Here is a 20717-nt window from a genome sequence, read left to right on the forward strand (position 1 = left end):
GGAGCAACCTGGGAGGGTGGGACTGCAGCACCTGGAGCTGGAATTGGACAATGAACCCCAACGTGGAAATGGACCAGAACTTATAAAAGTGTCAAAACTCATGACTCAGGGTCCATCTGGGGTGTAGCCCTGGCTGGGCTCTTGTACTGCCCAAGGTGCATCCTTTGAAGGCCTTTTAATAAATCCCCACTTTATTCCTTTAACTCTGCCCAGCCTCTGTTCCAGGGAGCCTCTTCAGGCATCAGGGGTTGTGCAGTGGCTGCTACAGATCCAAGGGCTTCGAGGATGGAAACGTGATGATCACCAAAAAGCATTCATTTGCAGTTGTGACTTTTAAAACTCGTCTTATCTCTAACCTTGGGAGGGAGGAAAGGTGAAAGAAAATGTTGCCACAGAGCAGATTAATTCCTGCAGAACAAGTGCTCTGAATTAACCTGGTTTGAGTTTCCTGTAAACACTTTCTGTGCAAGCCAGAAAACAACAAGCCCAGTTACACCAGCCCAGCTCTGTTACAGAGCTGGGATAGTGTCACTTTGGACTAATTGTGGCTCTGGCTGCAATTAGGATAATTTTCTGGCTGCAGTAGAGCAGGTCATGGATGGTGGTCATGGGGGAAGTCATCTCTCACCCAAATGACTGAAGGAAATTATTACCAGAAATGTTCTCATCTCCTGGTCAGCACACAAGGCTCTGTCCTTCTTATTGAACCAAAGCTGGAAATAACACCAGCACCTTCTGGAAATTTAGTTTTTTCTATCACCAGTAAATAAACTCAGACCAAACTTTCTCCTGAACCACCTGAACAACCACTCCCTTCTCACTGCTCACACCCCCACCAGCTGCTCCATCTCCACACACAGTGCTCTCCGTGCAAGGATTTCTTATGGCAGAACAGGGAGTTCTCAGCCCCTGCAGAGCAAGGCTTTGCTGAGGAGACAAATGTGCACAATGCCTGCAATCCCTGTGTCCCTCTGGAGCCATTCCTGCAGGAATGGGAGGCAGCACTGCTGGCCAGGGCTGTCCCTGATGCCTTGTGCAGGCTGGCCTAGAGCAGAGGCTGGGCAGAGTCACAGAATAAAGCAGGGATTTATGGAAAGGATCTCCTCCATGGATCCACCTTGGGCAGCACCAGAGCCCAGCCAGGGCTGCAGCCAAGAGGAACCAAAATGGTCCCAAAATGCACGAGCGCTCCCGGGGGCTCTCACTGGGATCAGCTCTGCTCCATTTGCACCTTGCAGTTCATTGTCCCATTCCAGCTTTAGCCCAGGCACTCCCATCCTGCTTGTTTTTCTCTCTCCAGCCCACGCTGTTTGTGCTCCTGGGCCTGAGGTTTGGATCATTTGTCCTTGGTGCCCAGCTGGAGCAGGAATTGTTTTGTCTCCCTGCTCTGTGCAGAGAGCTCACCATGCCCTGATGTGAAGCCCAGAACTGCACACTAAAGCAGCACAGAATGTGAAAAATAGAAAAGCTCAAACCTGAGGCATCAGTCCCAGGAGTGGGCAGTGCTGTGGGGTCAGTGCTGCTGGCTGGGAAGGGTCCCAGTGGGACAAAGCCCCTGGGCAGCTCTGCCAGCTGGTCAGCCACGAGCCCAGCAGCTCCTCAGGCCTCTGCTCCTGCCTGAGCACTAAGCTCAGCCCAAGAGCACATGGTCCACGGGGCAATTCCCATCCAGCTGATGAGGCCAGACAGACCTCAAAGCAGGATTGCAAATTTCTTTAAAAGGGCCGCAGATCTGTGGAAGACGTTGTGCTGTTCTGACGGAGCGAGCAGCTCCCGATGAAGGAGCCAGCTGCAGTGGCTGGTGTGGGTCCTGGTGGGGAGGGACACGCACATGGAGCTTGTCAGGCACACCGAGAATTCCAGCAGGAATTCTCACAGAACCACTCCCTCTCTGTCAGAACCCAAGGTGTCCCTCAGACACTCTTGGATGTTCCAGGCCCAGGTCAGAAGCATCTGAGACCCTGGCAGGCAGCCAGAAACCCCTGTGGTTTTGAATCTGACCCATGGAACAATTTACCGACCTTGCAGGAAGAACAAGAAATCACAAAAGTTTAGATATTATAATAGAAGTAGTCACAAAGTGAAAGGAAGGATTTTTGAGTGCTGTACAGGGGGGGTTTAGGCCTTGTGCAGAGGGGTCTGAGTTTTGTACATGGGGTCAGAAGTTCTAAGATGGAGGGATTTGGGCGTGCCCTGTCCTCCTTCTTTCTCCTTCCTATTCCCCATGTTCTTGGTGATGTTGGCACTCACAGATTGGTTTAGAGTAGAAAGCCACTGTTCAATATAGGTGATAGGCATTGGGGAAAAACTATAAACATTTAATAGGTAATGTGTGATATAAAAGATGGCACCAGCCCCTTGGGTGGGAGACGGAGAGGGAGAAGGAGTCAGGGAGAATGCCAGGGCGTCTGTGTGCCTTGAGATAACGTGCAAGAAACTGCCTTGAGACTGGATGACTGAAGACTGCTGAGTCTTTCTTTGAAGGCACGGGTTGGAGGAGAGACTTTTCCACCTCCCAGGGTCACCCCAATCTGGGGGTGAACCCGGCACCTCTCCAACACATTTTAAACAGAGCAGTGCAACACACACGCTCAGGAAGCCACAAACTGGCACAATTAAAATGAGTTTGTGCTGAACTGAAAGAATTGTTTGGTATTTTGCCCTCTTTGAAGCAAGCAGCACCCTGTGTGATCTGGACACATCCTGAGTACCCAGGACATGAAAAAACAGTGCCAGTGGTGTTTGAAAAAGAGAAGATAATGAAAAGATGATGCACAGAAGTGGCTCTGTCAGCAAGCTTCAACTTTTTAGCAGGAGAGACACCCAGGCCATGAACCAGAAAGGCTGTGCAAGGTCTTGGCCACACCTTCAGGATACGAACACATTGCTTCAGTTCCCATCAGTTCATCTCTGAAGTTTATGCTCAGATTAACAAAGTGCTCTTTCTCTGCATTTGTCCCCCACTGGAGCTTCCCCAGTCACCAGGACCCCCTCAGGCAGGGCGGCCCTGCCACAGCCCTGTCCTCGCAGGTGACTGCTTCAAACTTCCTGAAAATCCTGAGAATCCTCTTTCCCTGAGAAGGGAAACCCCACAATTGGTTGCCAGGCACTGAAATCAAGAGAAGGAAAGCTCTTTACCTCCAGAGTGGGGTGGGGGCCCGCAGAGCAGCACCATGCCCTGGCCCTGGCGGACGGACACCGTGCTCCTCGTCCTGGTCTTGAAGTTCTCAAGGTCTGCCAGGAGAGAAAGAACTCGGTTAAAGGCTGATCACAAAAGGAAAATGATGAAATAAAGCAAATATCAGCTTGGAGGGTGGGGCTGGTGGGATCTGGGGGGGGGGAATGTGAAGCAGCAGGAGGCTGAGGAGCATCAACAAAAGGATCAGGAAATGCCTTCCCCAGGCTGGAAAGGAGAAGGTGCTGATTCACCCACAGAGGCAGACACAGCTGGAGAAAACCCCAGCACCTGTAACGCTGGGGGAGGCTTGTTGTATGAATTTAGGAAGAATTACTGCCTTAAATAAGCACCTCCATCCCAAGGCAGGCTGTTTCCCTCCCTCCCATCCCATGTGTGGAGACCCTTCCTTCCCCACAGGGAAGCCTCTTGCACCAGCTGCAGGTTAAGCCACAGAGTGCTTTCATTGACTTCAATTCAATTCCTCCATCCACCTCTCTCCTCTTGCTCTCCTCAGGGCCCGTGCACTGCAAAAATGCAGCTCCCCCTGCTCTCCTTGCACACGGAATTCAGGAGACTTGCAGGGAAGTGGGGAGGTGACTCTGAGCTGAGCAGTGGCACCAGGATTGTCACCAGCAGCTGCTTCGTGGGAGCACCAAGACGTGGAGTCACTTTGGCAGCCTCTGATCTTTTACAATTTCCTGCATTTCAACTTTCATTTTTTCCCCTTGTTTCCAGTGTAGCTGAGCCTTAGTTTGGCAATTTCAAACCCGTTGTCAGTGCAGTTGGGCACCAGAGAAAACACAGAGGTGATAAATATTTATCAGCAGGAACTGTAGGAACATCATTATGAGGTTACAAGGATGGAAAACTGAGCCTTGATTTTTATCCTTTCTTAAAAATGTTTTCTGCACACATACTTTAAAAAAAAAATTAAATAAATAAAATCCAAAGTTGTCACTGCTTCATTTTCCTTTTTGGGAAAGAAACCTCTATGGGCCTTTCTCTCTTTCTTTTCTGGCTTAGGACAAAGTGAAAACAGGAAAAAAATCAATTAGAGAGATATAATTTTTCATTCCTAAGTTCTATAAAATTTACAATGTTTTTTTTTTTAATTTTATTGTACAGGAGCCACTGTAACATTCCTCTGGCCACCTGCCAGTGCACAGATTTTTATATATTTTGACTGCACACGGGCACAAGGCTGGATCCCATCCTCTCTGAGGACAGCTGCAGGAGGAGTAACAGCCTAAAGCCCAAATAATGCCTGCAGGAATAAATGTGCTATTTTTTACATCAGTATTGACAAGGAAAGGATTGCTACCAGGAAAAGCAGACTCTGCTTGGATGAACATCTAGGAAATGCTGCGAGGATGGTCAAAATCAGCAAATAAAGCAGAGCATTCATCACTGTTGCTTGCACTGCAAACCATCAGGCTCTGCAAAGCCTCGTGCAAGCGCTTCAAATCTGGCTCTGAGTACAAGAACAAGATTGAGATAATTACAAGAAAGGCTAATGCCTCATCAGAGCCATCAGGCTGATTGTGCTTTCTGAAGGCCACGGGTTTATTTTTGCAACACCTAAATTGGAATGAACAATGATATAATGAAGATTTTATTAGTGAGGAGCTTCATTTAGGATCCACCTTGCAATCTTGGAATTGCAGAGTGGAGGGTTCAGTCTCATGGTGACAACACCACCTCACTTTGTCCTCAAACCTAAAAACCCTGGGTAGCAGAGGAGGATTTTTGTTCTTATTTGCCCAAACCCAACAAACAAACCCACCAGGTTAAAAGGAAAAACTGAGGAAGAGAATATTAACCCTTGCAATTCAGGAGATCAATGTGCTGCCAACAATTCTCACAACACCAATCAAGGACTCCAGTGAGCACAGAAAAATACTGTGTGAGCTCCAGTAGCCCCAGCGTTAGAGAAGGATTAGTAATTAGCAATTAGTAATGATTTCAAGAGGAGAATACAACAGGGGGCTGTAATAGGAATGCAGACAGGTTATTGTGAGTAATAGCCACTCACACCTCATTTAATGAATGAGTTAAGGTGCCTTTTAAACACTTCCTGGACAATATCAATTCTGAATCAAGCTGCACAGACCCACGGAAGCAGAAAGTTGCGTGCATTATTTAATTTCAGCTGGATGTATTTAAAAGCAGCTGCATGACTTTGGGAAAGTCACTTCGGCTCTCGGTGACAAAGTTTGCACATCTCTGAGGACAAGTCCTTCAGCTGTGTCTCTCAGAAGAGGTTTAATTAGCTAATATTTGCACAGAGCCTTGACATCTGCTTCTGAAATGCACTGGAGTGCAATGCACACACCAACACCCAGCCCTTAATGGGGACTTGAATGGCTTTGCTGGCATAATGAGATTTTTCTGTAAAACTCTGCCTTAATGCTCAGTGCCACAACTTGGGCAGGTACTGGGAAGTGATGCCACAGATCCCACATCCCCCAAAAATGCTCCAAAGCCCTGCAGGTGCCAGCAGCAGCTGTCAGCCCACCAGCTTCTCACTTTGGGCAGGGTTTTATTGTGTGGAATGACCTGTTTTGGGGTTTAATAGAAGCTTAAGCAATCTGAAATGATCCACAGCCCCTCCAGACCGGGTCGTTTGTCTCAGTAAATGGCATTTGGAAACTTTAATCAAACCCATATGGCTTTGCACACTAACAATTACCCAAGTTGTCCAGAGAAATGAAAGATTTCCCCAAATTTTGCCTACAAAAATCAGTCTTTACAGCAAAGAAGATTCAATTATAAGCAAAACAAAAGGAACTGCAGCCTTTTCTCCCTTCTTAGGACCTGCTTGGGTTTGAGCTTTATGAAATGTGGTAATTCTTTTTCTAAGTGACTCCTAGGCAAAGGTTTAAAGAAATATTCCCCGGATGGCATAGAAGGATGGGCAAACAAACAAGGTCACACCAGCTCCTGCTGATGGCGTCAGTGTGAAATTTGGCCTCAGATTCCTGTATTTACATCCCTCGTAATTTCCAGCTCCACTGATGAGACTTCTACCCCAGCAGGGCAGCTACACAGCCCCCCTCTGCTCCCATTGCTGGCTGCAGCAACAACAGAAATGACGGGAATGACAGAAATAAGTAATGGGAATAGCAGAAATAAATAATGGGAGTAACAGAAATGATGGGAGTAACAGAAATTATGGGAATAACAGAAATTATGAGAAAACAGAAATTATGGGAGTAACAGAAATGGTGGGGATAAGAAATAATGGGAATAACAGAAATAATGGGAATAACAGAAATAATGGGAATAACAGAAATGGTGGGAATAACAGAAATGATGGGAATAACAGAAATGGTGGGAATAAGAAATGATGGCAATAACAGAAATAATGGAAATAACAGAAATGGTGGGAATAACAGAAATGAGGGGAATAACAGAAACGATGGAAATAACAGAAATGATGGGAATAACAGAAATGGTGGGAATAAGAAATAATGGGAATAACAGAAATGGTGGGAATAAGAAATAATGGGAATAACAGAAATGATGGGAATAACAGAAATAATGGAAATAACAGAAATGGTGGGAATAACAGAAATGGTGGGAATAACAGAAACGATGGAAATAACAGAAATGATGGGAATAACAGAAATGGTGGGAATAAGAAATAATGGGAATAACAGAAATGGTGGGAATAAGAAATAATGGGAATAACAGAAATGATGGGAATAACAGAAATAAATAATGTGAATAACAGAAATGATGGGAATAACAGAAATGGCAGGAATAAGAAATAATGGGAATAACAGAAATGATGGGAATAACAGAAATAAATAATGGGAATAACAGAAATGATGGGAATAACAGAAATAAATAATGGGAATAACAGAAATGAATAACAGAATCCTGAACTCAGCATGCCCCGGGAACCCAGCTGGAGCAGCAAGCCTTCCCTCAGGAGCCTGCCAGTCTCAGGGCACTGGGGGTGTGACAGAGATCCCTATTTTTTGTGAAAGCTGAGCTCTGTTCTGCTGGCTTTCTTTGCCCGAGGAGCCTTTCCATGCTTTGCTTTGATTTTTTTTTCCACGCGTGCCTATTTTTAGAACACAAAATGCTTCGTAATTACACCAGTGCTGCAATTAGGAGAGACCCCTCTGTGCAAGACCTATTAAAAACCACCCAAAAAATATTCTAGAGAACGAGATGAAGAGTCAATGATGCAAATTGGTGGTGGCAGGTGTCTGCATGTCCTTTGGAAAGCCAATTTCTGTGACTGTATCATGTGGGAGGCAGCTCTGCTGTGCAGTGCCTTGAATGACACGCTGTCAAAACCTCACCATTAGTGAGCCCTTTGTCATTACAGTTCAGGGATTTTTTTTTTTTTTTTTTTCCTAATGATTAGAAAAGCAGTGTCAGTGTTATTTTCACCTATTATTCCTGTTTAACTGGTATGAAACGATTTCTGCTTCTGCTACATTCCAACAAAAATGTACACACATCAATCACTGCTTTATACATCAGTGGGTTTTAATTGCCAAAGAAAAGCACGGCTAATAGGCTCAGAAAAATAAAAATGTCAGTGGGTTTTTACTTAAAAGTCTTTGTCTAGAAAGTTTTGCAAAGCAGATTTGATAACACATCGTTGATATCACTCAGCTGAGTTGGTGTTAACAGCAGGGAGCCCCCAGAGCACAGGAGCTGCATCCCTAGGGGTCAATATTCCTAAAAAATGAGATATCCAGGGGGCCTGGACAGGGGGAACCCAGAGTTTGTGCCCAGCAGCACAGGGAGGGAGGAGGGTGGGTGATACCCACACATCTGTGCAGCATATGGGTTTGATTAAAGTTTCCAAATGCCATTTACTGAGACAAACGACCCGGTCTGGAGGGGCTGTGGATCATTTCAGATTGCTTAAGCTTCTATTAAACCCCAAAACAGGTCATTCCACACAATAAAACCCTGCCCAAAGTGAGAAGCTGGTGGGCTGACAGCTGCTGCTGGCACCTGCTGGGCTTTGGAGCATTTTTGGGGGATGTGGGATCTGTGGCATCACTTCCCAGTACCTGCCCAAGTCGTGGCACTGAGCATTAAGGCAGAGTTTTACAGAAAAATCTGGGAATTACTGGGAATTAGCACTGCCTTAGTGCCATTCCCACTGTACTAAAAATAAGTCTTGGGTTAGGGCACTCCTACTTCACTTAGATGAGCAACAAATCCTTGGATCAGCACTTCAGGAGTTCTTTTTGCCTGTCTGTATTTTATGGGGGGGTGTGGTTGGTATTTAACCCTAAGACTTGGTTGTACTTTGAGTACAGGAAAACAGAATGGTTAAAAATGACTGATAATTTAGGAACTGATAAATTAGAAAGCTAACACACATTCACTGGCAATTTTGAGTGTTCTGGAGTGGACAAAATACCACCTTTACTAACATTAAGTGAATTTTAAAGCACCCACACAACAGGAAATAATGATATAGGTAAGGAGTAATTACCTTTCTTACATGTGAAATGCCCAATCCCCTTGGGTACCCAGCCACGGCCAAGACACCCAAAGCCAATTTTTAAGCATGACTTAAAGAGATTTACAGATCATAATGGGCTTTGCCTTCTCAAAACTCTTCTATAATTTTAAAATAATCCCAGCAATCTAAAATGTAGGGTGATGTTTAAGGTCATATGCAGTCCTTGCATTGAAGACTATGAGATGATTGAATTTATTAAAGAGCACACCACTCATCCCAAGGGAATCTGATTGGGCTGGCAATGACATCTCCAACAAAAAAAAAAGATGGAAGGATTGGTCAAATCCTCCTGGTTCAGACTGTGCAAAGAACCTCCTCCTCAGGGGTATTTGGAGTGGTATCCCAAATTATTCTCTGTGGGAGTCCAGAACATCCCTGTGGCTGCCCTGGCTGGCTCCAGACCCTGGCAGGGGGCTCAGAGACCTTGGCACAAAGTCAAAAACACCTGTGGCTTCCATTTTAGCCCGTGGGAAAAGCTGCCAACTCTGTGTGAGGAATTACAAACCACAAGGGTTTGAGTGGTGTGGTAGCTGAATTAACACAGGGTGGAAAAGTAGAATTTTGGGGTTTTTAGAATGGGGTTCAAGGGGACAAGATGGAGGGATTTGGGCGTGTCCTGACCTCCTTCTCCTTCTCCTTGCCCTCCATGTCTTGCTGTGCTGGTGACACTTTTCTGTTGGTTTCAGGCACAGACACACTGTCCAACATCAATGACAGACATTGGCACGTTATTGTAACCATGGCACACGGAGTTTTTGGTATAAAATGTGAACACTGCCCTGAGGGCAGACAGAATGCCATGGCCGAGCTGCTGGGCAGAGCTCAGCAGGGCAGAGAGAGAATGTTCTAGAGAAGGGAAAATGAACAACCTTGAGAAGGTGATCCTGCACATTCAGACTCCTTCTTTGGCTGCACGGGCTGGGAGAACAAGGACTTTTACACTCCTGGGGTCACCTCGACACCCAGACCCCAAGAATTCTCATCATGTTTGCACCACTCTCCACGTACAACAGATCCCAGGTTCATGTCCTGGACAAAACTCACAGCCAGGTGGACGGGGAAGGCATTGGCAAGATAATCCCACTCCTCTGGCTGTTGGCTACAAGCTGTGGGAATTTAAAAATATAGTAAAAAATTTAAAAATAAAAATATAAAACCAGTCTTGGAGAGGGCATCCCAGTGCACCTCAATCCGTGATGGAAGGGAAGGGAAGGGAAAGGGAAAGGGAAAGGGAAAGGGAAAGGGAAAGGGAAAGGGAAAGGGAAAGGGAAGGGAAAGGGAAAGGGAAAGGGAAAGGGAAAGGAAAGGGAAAGGGAAAGGAAAGGGAAAGGGAAAGGGAAAGGGAAAGGGAAAGGGAAAGGAAAGGGAAAGGAAAGGGAAAGGGAAAGGAAAGGAAAGGGAAGGGAAGGGAAGGGAAGGGAAGGGAAGGAAGGAAAGGAAAGGAAAGGAAAGGAAAGGAAAGGAAAGGAAAGGAAAGGAAAGGAAAGGAAAGGAAAGGAAAGGAAAGGAAAGGAAAGGAAAGGAAAGGAAAGGAAAGGAAAGGAAAGGAAAGGGAAAGGAAAGGAAAGGAAAGGAAAGGAAAGGAAGGAAAGGAAAGGAAAGGAAGAAAAGACAGATTTGCCTGCTGATATTTATGGCCCCACCACCCCCAAACTCTGTCTCTATAAGACTGCACCTGATTTTCAGAGCTGGGTTTTCTGCCATCCCTTTCACCAACACACAGACATGAAGTTCTTCAGGCTGTGTCCTTGCTGGTGTGTCAGGACTACCCAGAGAGCTGTGTGGGTTGGAATAAAACCCCTTTGATACAGAGCTTAATAGAATTTTAGTTTAAGAGCTGGTGTTCTAATGAATAATTTTGAGAGTCACTGATTTGAGAAATAGTTTACAAGTCTGGGGATGAAAGCTTTCTAATTTGACCTTTAGAGCAGAAATTTCACTGGGATTTCTACTTTGCCAAGGAGAAAAGAAAGGAAAAAGAAGTTTTAGAGGTAAATATCTTGGCATTCCCCCCACACCTATCCCTGTTGGAAAATATTTTTTCCTTGGACTTCATTACTGTGGCTATTAATGAAGCATTAACTTTACCACCCCCATCTCTGATCTCTCACCTTGGACTTGGACATCTCAGTGTGGGTTCTGTGCTGAGACTGTTTGGATTTCCCCAAGTCTTTCTGACCCCATCTGTTAAAGCCAGGCTGATTTCTGAGCCCACATGGCTGAAATTCCACCTCACTGGGGTTTGATCCTTGCTTCCAAACCGGCTGCAAGGCAGCCCCAGGGCTCTTCTGCCTTCCTTCACACCACTGATCTTACAGGGAAACAGGAGCTCTGCGAAATTCCTGCAAGCCACCCATTTTTCTTTTCCAAAATCCAACCACTCTTCTCTATGATATTATGAAAAAAAAAAAAAAAATCCTCCTTGTCTTCATGTTCCACTTCATAAAAACTGCCTGTTTACCTTCTTTCGACAGGAAATATTTCAAACATTTATTTTGAGGCACCTCCTCTGCTTGAGACAAAATGCTGAGGACTCTGAAAATTTTATTACTTTCATCTAGAAAATCTGGGCAGACATTTCCCCTTGGGTTGGCTCGAATGGGGTTATTTCACTCTCAGAAGTTTTTTTATCTTTTCCTAGATGAAAAAAAAAAAAAAAAAAGCTCTGTTTGCACTTCCTTGCAGCACAGATGACTTTGCAGTGAGCAGAGAGCAGAACTTGCAGGGGCACAGGGGGTGTTGTACCCCTCTTCCAGGGCATGTCTGGGCGTTGCAGGTGCCTCACGTGTTCCCCACGGGCCCTTCTGCCCCTTCCCACTCTGGGCAGCGGCAGGAATGCAAATTCAGACCCCAAGAAATGTAGAACACAATCACTGAGCCACAGAATTCATTACAGCCCATCCAGTGCCGTGGCAGGGACACCTTCCCCTGCCCCAGGCTGCTCCCAGCCCCAGAGCCCAGCCTGGCCTTGGGCACTGCCAGGGATCTGGGGCAGCCCCAGATTTTTGGGATAACGTGGCTCAAGCTCACTCAGCAAGAAGTTTCAAAGGAAAATTTCCCTTTGCTTGCTGAAAACCCACCCAGACCCCACCCCTCAGAGATGCTGATCCTCAGAGGTGCCTGCTGGTTCAGCCTCCCTCTGGAAATTCACATTTTGGTGCTCAGCAGCATCGCAGAGTGCTGATATTTCTCCATTCTCTTCCCCCCTCAGGCCTAATGAAGATTGAAATGCCAGTCATGTTTGCTGCAGACAGGGAAACCAACGTGGGCCAGCTTTCCACAAACACATTTAAAGCTCCTCCATCCCCCACACGCCAATGCTGACTCCTGGCTTTGCTTTCCAGAGGGGATCCAGGAAAGAAAAAACCCAAATAAAGATAAAGCAGCCACTGGGATAAAGCTGTTCTGCACTGCCCTTGCATCCCATCAACAGAAACAGAAATTTTCCTGCAGAATCCAGGTCTGGCCTTCGCCAGGTCTGGAAAAATACTGATTTGCATTGAAACAGAACCCCTAGGGATCATCTAAGGAGCATCATTATTTCTTCAGCTAGGTCAAGAGCATTATTTCAGTCACAGACCAGGAGGTTTAGAGGCAAAAGGGGAGGTGTCACAAGAAGTTTCCTAATGACAGAGCAAACAACAAAACCTCCTGGTTTCTTGTCCTCTTCTCCAGCCACACAAACCATGAAAACACAACCCAACAGCTCTGCATTTAGATGTTTACTACTCTAAAATCAGTTTTTACAAGAGGCTTGGGAATTCATTTTAAAAGAAACCAAACACCTACATCATCACATAGTTTTTAAGAGTAAAGCCCCTAGAGATAATAAAATAAATATCTATATTTTGATTTTTTTTTTCATATTAAAGGCAAAATGAATAAATATGAAGAGAGATGGGGGGAAATGTCGAGCCTGTGCCTTGCTTGTCCCTGAATTTCTAAAGCAGCAGGGGAACTGTGGTGTTGTGAGTGACCTCAGCTGGCTCCAACACCTCCCATGCAACTCCCTGCCCTCTCCAGAGCTCCTTCCAGACAGAAACCAAAATAATTGTCCCAAAAAACACTGCAGGCTTTGGAGATTCCCAGCTTTAGGACAATGTGCATTGATAATTTCCAAGTGCCACTGCTTTAAGAAATAATGAATTCAGCTTATTTATAACCCTGGCGGGGGGGGGAAACAAAGCAGGTAAAAATCCTCCATTTCTGCTCTGACTTAAGGGTCCTCCTATCCCAGATGAAAGTAAAGTAGGTTATAGATCCATCCTCTGCTGCAAACTCCCTGTTGGTCCTATTCATCAAAAAAAAAAAAAAAAAAAAAAAAAAAAGGAAAAGAAAGGGAAAAAAAGAGGAGCTTACGTGAGGTTTAGCCTAGTTTTCCACCCAGCAAAGACTGTGGGGAGGGAGCAGAGGTTGGGAGCTCATCTCTGACACTGATGGCCTGTGCACAGCTCAGCCAGGGTTTCAGCAAAGAGAAACCCTGGCATGTGGGAACGTATGGGAAAATGCAAATAAATGTGCTCGTTCCCGAGTCGAGATCACAGCAGCCCCAGTCCTGGGGGCACAGGCAGGTGGAGGGGCTGAGTTTGGGTAAGACTGATAGAAATGGCATTTTCCCTTGAAAAGGCACTGGAGGAGGAATCAGGGGGTTGACACTTGGTAGGAAACCACAAAATTTAAGAACTGGGCACACCCCGGCCAGGCTGCTCTCATGAGCTGACAGCTGCAGGAAAGCAGGGAGGGCACCCCCATTTTTCCCTGGGGAAACCTGGGACAACGGGGGCTCTGCAGGGGGCAGAGCTGGACGTTCCAGCTCCAAAATGATCTTTGTTTGCAGAGTTTCAGGTCACGACAAAACCCTTCAAATGCACAGAGGCTTCGGTGAGAAAAAGAGTGAGGTGGGGGATGCAGGGGAAATTGGGTCATGTCAAAAAAATCAATTTCTGTAAGATGTAAGGAAAGCTAAGAAAATGAAATGATTTAAAGCAGATTTGTGGGCCCTTGGTGTCAGCAAGCTGCAGTGGCTGGCTGGGAGTGTTATCTCTGAACTGTGGCCCTGCCTGGGAGGCAGCCACGCCAGGAAATGCCAGGAAAAAGGGAAAGAAAGGGAAAAAAGGGGAAGAAACTGTGGGAAAAGCTGGGGATTTGAAGTCCAGGTTCTGAAAAAAAACCAGAAGGGGCATCTGGGTGAGAAGTAGCTGAGTGGGAAGTTTCAGTATTGGGGTGCAAAGCAGTGTTGGAGCACAGGGATGCAGGTCCTGCAGTGGGGAAGGAGGGCAGGCACGGGCACAGCTGAGTGCCCTAACCCTAACCCTGAGCAGATCCTACCCAGAACGCTGAGAATCCCCACCCCTGTCCTCCACAGGGATCTTTTCCTGCACAGGAAACCTCCAGAGCGAGCAAGGAGCCAGGGAAATGTGCAGGGCTGGGTTTCTGCTCCTCACAAGTAAAACCTTGGAGAAATAAACCTCCCGAGGAGGACGAGCAGAGCCAGGCACACCGACCACCCCAGCTGCCTCCCAAAAACCTGCCCAAACCCTCTGGCTTCTGAATTTCCAGCCCAAACCCTCTGGCTCCTGAATTTCCAGCCCAAGCCCTCTGGCTCCTGAATTTCCAGCCCAAACCCTCTGGCTCCTGAATTTCCAGCCCAAACCCTCTGGCTCCTGAATTTCCTGCCCAAGCCCTCTGGCTCCTGAATTTCCTGCCCAAACCCTCTGGCTCCTGAATTTCCAGCCCAAACCCTCTGGCTCCTGAATTTCCTGCCCAAACCCTCTGGCTCCTGAATTTCCAGCCCAAACCCTCTGGCTCCTGAATTTCCAGAAGGTTTAAAACACATCATCTCTTATCAACCCCTCAGATTTCAGTGATCCCTGTGGAAATTTTTCCATTTGCCTGCTGAACACGCGGATCAATCCCTGGGATTGTGGGTTTGGTTGTTTGGAATTCAGTAGACTCCCCCCCCCCCCCCGCCAAAATGTTTTCATTATTAATTGTTCTTGAAAGAGTGGCTTCCTTGACAATTCAGTCTCCAAAAGATAAAATAAATGATAAAATAAATGGGAACTGGAGGGCAATGAGGGTTCACCAGTAAAGACCTTGAGCAGCCATTACAATGTGTTCCTTAGCAACTCACAGTGAAAATTATGGGATTTACTTGTGTCAGAGATATAACAGCAAACATTCTGGCAATGGGGATATTGAAAAAAACCCTTTTCAGTAGGATGCTGGGAATAATTTTCTCTTTCTACCACCACAGTGAAATTATTTTGGGATGGTAGGTCAAAGCCCCAAAGTATTCTCATTGCAACCACATTATTGCAGGATTTTCTGCCACTCTTTGCCCTGTGCAGTGCTGGGTTCTGGCTGCTAATTCACGTTTAACAATTATTTTTGAAGGAAAAAAAAAAACCAAACCTTTCTAGAAAATGAATTCTTTTAATAAAGCGTGTGTAGGGAAGAGGTTTTGGAAACAACAGCGTGATTCCCTTCACTTCAGAGGAGGTTCATGGTAACAAGGGAGAAAGTAAAGAGTTCCTAGAATGGAATCAGAATATCCTGAGCAGGAAGGGACCCCCAAGGATCCCCCCTCATGGGTAATCCGATGGAAAAGGTACCAAAGGCTGCTCCCCTGCTCAGAGGTGGAAAGCAGCCAACCTCCAACCCTGTTCTTCAGGCACTGAGGACACAGTGAAAGAGTTCAGCTCCATTCCACCCAGAAAATCAGACATTTCACCTGTCTGGGGACATCTGCAGGACGAGGAGGAGGAGGAAGGGAACAAGGAGATCTTTCCCCTTCTTTTTAACCTCCTGGGGCAGCACAGTGATGCTCCAGCCCTGCTCCAGCAGCCTCAGAGGACATCTCCCTTCAGACTCATTATCCTCTGCTCCCCTGGTGCCTCATTTCTGTCCAAAATTGGGCCCTCAGCCCCCTGGACATCTCAATATGATTTTGGCCAACTGCAGAAAACATCCACAGCATCAGCATGGATCTGCTAAATTAGAGATTCGAGGGGAACTCCTTCCTGGCAAGTGGTCAAAGGGGATTTCAGAGAGGCCTCTGAGCACAGAGCAGAGGGAAGGACATCAGCCATCCTCCCCTCATGGGGTCCCACAGATAAAACCCCCCTGAAAAGTGGATCCCATTTCTGTAACAGCTCCTGTTTCACGGACATCACTTTCAGGCAGTTTTTGTAACAACAGGGGGCAAAACAATGATATGACTGAAAACCAGCTCTGATTCAAACTTGATTTTCCTCTTTGGATACCCATTTCCAAACCAACAGCATGTGACAAACATCAGTGCTGATGAGAAAGGCAGCAGCTCCTGCACAGCTCCCAGAGGGTTCATTTCCAAACCAGCATCCTGCAGCTGGCAGCAGCTCTGTGAATTTTCAGGTTAAACTGTAAATCCTGCTGAGGAGTTTAGGGCCAAATTGAGTCAAGTTATCACAGCAGGGAGAGAATATTTCATCTGTGAGCATCAGGGATGGCTCCATGGGAGAAGAGAGGGGTCATCTCTTGGGAGAGGCTTGGTCCTGTGCTTGGGGTGATTCAGCTGCTGCTGGTGGAGGTGGAGATGGAGCAAACACAGCCTGGAGACCCCGGGGGTGGGGGGTGTTGGAGACTGTCTGGTTCTAAAGCTTTGGCAGTAAAACACAAACTGCAGCCTCAGCAAGGTAAAATAAATTCAGAGTTATCTCTAATTAGAGATGCTGCCCTGTAGGAGCTCATAAATCAGCAGGAATTGTCCTGCCTCGCTCACCCCACTGTGATCATAAACAACCTGGACACCCAAGAATTAAAACAGAAGGGAAACCCTGCACTGTCCCATTTCCTCTGAAGCCCCTTCCAGCAGTGCTGCCCAGCTGGGACAGGCTGGAAGATCAGCACCACCAAATGAAAAGTAAATCTGAGTACACAGATCTCCAAACACACAGCCCTGAGAAGGCTCTGCAAGGGCTGGGCAGAGCAGGAGCTTCTCCAGGGGTGATTTTGAGAACTTTCCATGATGCTCTGATGACTGTGGAGGTGTGGGTATAAATCAGACATTAAGGTTGGAAACAACCCCCAAGATCAAGCCCAGCCTTTGAGCAGACACCAGGGCCACTAAACCACGTCACAAAGTGCCACATCTGCTCACAGCCTGAGCAATTCCAGGGACAGGGACTCCACCACTGCCCTGGGCAGCCTTTTCCAGTGCTTAGCCACACCTCAGTAAGGAAACTTTTCCTGATATCCTCCCCTGGCACAACTTGAGGCCATCTCCTCTTGTCCTACCACTTGTTCCCTCAGAGAAGAGACCGACCCTCACTTTGCCACCACCTCCTTCCAGGGAATTTTGGAGAGTGACGGAACAACTCCCAGCACCTGTGAGATGTTCCATTCTGTAAATATTCCATGGTCAGCTGGAGTGTGTCCAGAGGAGGCAGCGAGGCTGGAGAGGGGTTGGGAGCACAGACCCTGTGAGGAACTGAGCTGGGGGTGCTCAGCCTGCAGAAAAGGAGACTCAGGGGTGCCCTCATCACTCTCCACAGCTCCTGAAAGGTGGCTGTGCTCAGGTGGGGCTGGGCTCTGTCTCCAGGAGCTGACAGAACCAGAGCACACAGCCTCAGCTGCACCAAGGGAAATTGAGGTTGGATACTGGGAAAAAGTTTTTTACAGAAAGGGTGATAAAGTTCTGGGATGGCTGCCCGGGGAGGTGGTGGAGTCACCATCCCTGGGTGTGTTTAACAAAGCCTGGATGTGGCACTGGGTGCCAGGGTTGAGTTGAGGTGCTGGGGCTGGGTTGGACTCGATGGGCTTGAAGGTCTCTTCCAGCCCAGTGATTCTGGGATTCTGTGGCTCTGTGCTTCTGTGATTTAATAGTTTGGCAAGGACACACTGGGAGCTCATCCTCCCTGTCCTGCCAAGGGGACGGGAGCTGAGCAGGCGGAACAAGCTGCAAATTCATCACTTTGGGAGGGCTGTGGGCCAGCTCTGGTGCCACTGGAAATCAATGGGAGCTTTATCTCCATCCTCAACGGAAGCAGGATCCGGGCCACAAAAACCAACTTTGCTCACGTGTCTGAAGGGGTGGGCTCAGCCCCAAAGTGTCACCTCCCAGCCACTACTCCTGCTTGATTCCAGGGTTATTCCCCAACAGAAACCATAGCACAATGAATAAAATCTTCAAGCTAAGCCCCAGCCTCTAAAATAAAAAGCCCATCATTTAATCTAGTTCAGCTGTGTTTCTGTAGATCTTTGTGGAAAAGCCATTATTAGATCCATACTCAAGAGTTTAAAACTTTTTTTATTTTCTGAAAGCCTGTGTTGCTATAAGCACAGGGCTTAGGGTATCATTAATCCATATTCTGTTACTGTAGCACAGCAGATTCCTCACTCGGTGAAAATATGTTCAATTTCAGAGACAACTAGCGTGGAAAAAAAAAAGAAAAAAAGTGGGGAAGAGAAAGGGAAAAAGAGGGAGGAAGAAAAAATAAAAAAGGACAAACCTGAAATGAAAATGCCACATCAAAAAGCAAGTATTTGGGGGAAATATTAGCACTTTTATCATAATGAGTTTGTAACCTAAATACATATTTCAAGGATGAAATTGCTGACCCTGTCTGCCCTCCACGGGAGGCTGAATGGCTCAATCACAGCTTAATCTTCCCTGAAAAGGCTACAGAAGAATATCACAGCCCTTGAAGAACAACACACATTACCGATGCCCCAAGACTCACAATTTAACACTTTAAAGGAGGGGAGAAAAAACCCCTCAAATCTCACCCATCTGTCTCAAAAAAAACCCCCAACAGTCATCTCCTCAGACATAAAAATGAGATAAAACAAAAACCACACAACACAAGGTGAGGGTGGAAAATAAGGGATCACTCAGATGAAGGGTGAAGCTTCACACACCCATTTTTAGTTTCTTAAAGGCAGAGCCTTTGGAGTAAAGTTAAATCACTCTGTATTTCCTAGTTCAGCTAATTCTGATTGCAATCCCTTTGATTAGAGAAGACAAAAAATTTGTTTTGTCAAAGCCCACCTTGAGAAACCCTAATTTTTTTTTTTCTTTAATCCAAATGTTTCTAAGCTGATTACGCTGTTTTAGCAAAATAAAATATAATCCAGGAGTCAAAAATGTATCCATTTATCTGAGTTCCCCACCATTACTGGGAAAGAGCAAGCTTTGTTTTTAAATCCAGTCTTCCCAGGCAGGCATCAGTCAGAGCAGATGTGTGAGAAGAGGATGAGTTTCCACTCAGGTGGTCCCTGGCTACTGCACTTGGCAGGATCAGAGAATCCCCACCATGGTTTGGGTGGGGAGGGACCCTCAAACTCATCTCATTTCCACCTCCCACTGTCCCAGGCTGCTCCAAGCCCTGTCCAAGCCCAGCCTGGCCTTGGACACCTCCAGGGATCCAGGGGCAGCCACAGCTGCCCTGGGAATTCCATCCCAGCCCCTCCCCACCCTCCTGGGGTTAGGAGGACCCTCCTGTCTCATCCCACATCCTGAAGCCCAGATTTGAGGAGCTGCTGCCTGGTACCCAGCTTGTCCTTTTCCAATGGATTTCGGGAAACTGTGACCCTGCCAGGGGGTGCTGAGGGGCTTTGCTGGGAGTGCTGCTCTGCCCAGGCTGCCCTGGGAGCTGGGAATGGCCATGGATTGGAAGGCAGAGCCTGCTGGGGGAGCAGCAGCCCAGGGTGGCGTTTATGAAGCAATCACCTTGACATCCTGAAATGTGGAGTGGTGGGAATGGTCTTGAGGCAGCTGCTCATCGCCCATCCCCAGGGAAAATGTACCTTCAGTCATGGACAAACTCCAGCAGGGCACGGGCAGGAGGAGAATTTATTGCCAGCCACGTGGGGAGACAGAGGACTTGACTGCACCCTCTGTATTATTCCTCATCACCAACCATCTCTCTGAAGCGTGTGAACCTGGGGGTTATTGCCATTTTCATCTTCTCCTTTCTGCAGCTGGAGCACATCAGCCTCTCTCCCCAGTCAGTCAAAAGCACCTTTCACTTCACCATCTCCATTTCTGAGAGCCCCATGCCTGGGAAGGCTCTGCCTTGAGCTCCTGCACACTCCTGCAAGGATATTCCTGCTGGAATTCCTCCCAGTTCAGCAGCCCAGGGAGATCACACAGGTGAGGGATGAACAAGCCCCTGCATTTATTCTCTGCCTTCACCTTCACCACCACAAGAGCCAAAAGATGGCTCGTGGTCCTGTGTCATCATTTGCCCACTCTCACAGACTTCATGATCCAAAGGGTTCTGCATAATTCCATTTGTTTTTAATTAACAGCAAGATCCTGTCTTTTCTTATCCCCAGCTTTTGACAAGAAGCTGCAACTCTGCTTTAACCCAAAATAAACACAGAGCTGCCCATTTTGCCCCTTTTTCCTCAGAGTGCCCACACCTGACGTACCACTGAAACCCAGGACTTGTGAAATCTATCACTCTGAATTCATCCCTTGTGGAGATTATGCTCCTTTTGAACATTGGGAAGCTTCAATTCCCCAAGGAAAAGATCAGTGGTGAGATCCATTTGCCAGATCCTTTCCTAGGTAACCTCTCCCTCAAGACATTTTACCCTGTATGCTCCTTTTTAACACTTTGGAGATTTAATTCCCCAAGGAAAGGAAAAGGTCAGTGGTGAGATCCATTTGCCAGATCCTTTCCTAGGTAACCTCTCCCTCAAGAAATAAGGCATTTTACCCCATATAATCCATACAATTCCAGCTAAACAATGCTAATTCAAGGCCTGTATTCCTTATTCACATTTCCCCCCTCCCTCACTCCATGAATTATGAGAAGATCCCCGTGACCCACCAGGAAAAGTTGGGAGAACACGCCCAGCTCCCAATTTTTCCAGCACAGGAACAGAGGCCACCTTCTTACTCACAGGCAAACTGCAGCTGTGCTTCTCTGCTGACAATGGTTCTGAAGGGGTTTGCTGCTACACATCCCAGCATCCTGGCTTTTACTGGGATTATTGATCAGCACAGGGCACCAATCTGTTGGACAATGCCCTTTTCCTGACCCAGAGATG

General features: G+C 46.9%; 1 protein-coding gene across 2 annotated transcripts in view; it reads right to left on the reverse strand.

The window, feature by feature from the left end:
* Positions 1 to 20717, reverse strand: part of LOC128794219 (contactin-4) — a 284248-nt gene that overhangs the window by 85025 nt on the left and 178506 nt on the right. The window contains exons 1-2 of one of the 2 annotated variants that reach the window (XM_053953927.1): positions 20571 to 20598; positions 3139 to 3234 (exon numbers count right to left, since the gene is read on the reverse strand). In XM_053953927.1, coding sequence (XP_053809902.1) covers positions 3139 to 3175 — 37 coding nt within the window. In that variant the 5' untranslated portion in view covers positions 3176 to 3234; positions 20571 to 20598. Of the gene's footprint in view, positions 1 to 3138; positions 3235 to 20570; positions 20599 to 20717 lie in introns of those variants that run through there. The other variant, XM_053953926.1, reaches the window with a different exon arrangement.

This window comes from Vidua chalybeata, chromosome 12 (assembly GCF_026979565.1).
Source record: "Vidua chalybeata isolate OUT-0048 chromosome 12, bVidCha1 merged haplotype, whole genome shotgun sequence".
NCBI lineage: Eukaryota > Metazoa > Chordata > Aves > Passeriformes > Viduidae > Vidua > Vidua chalybeata.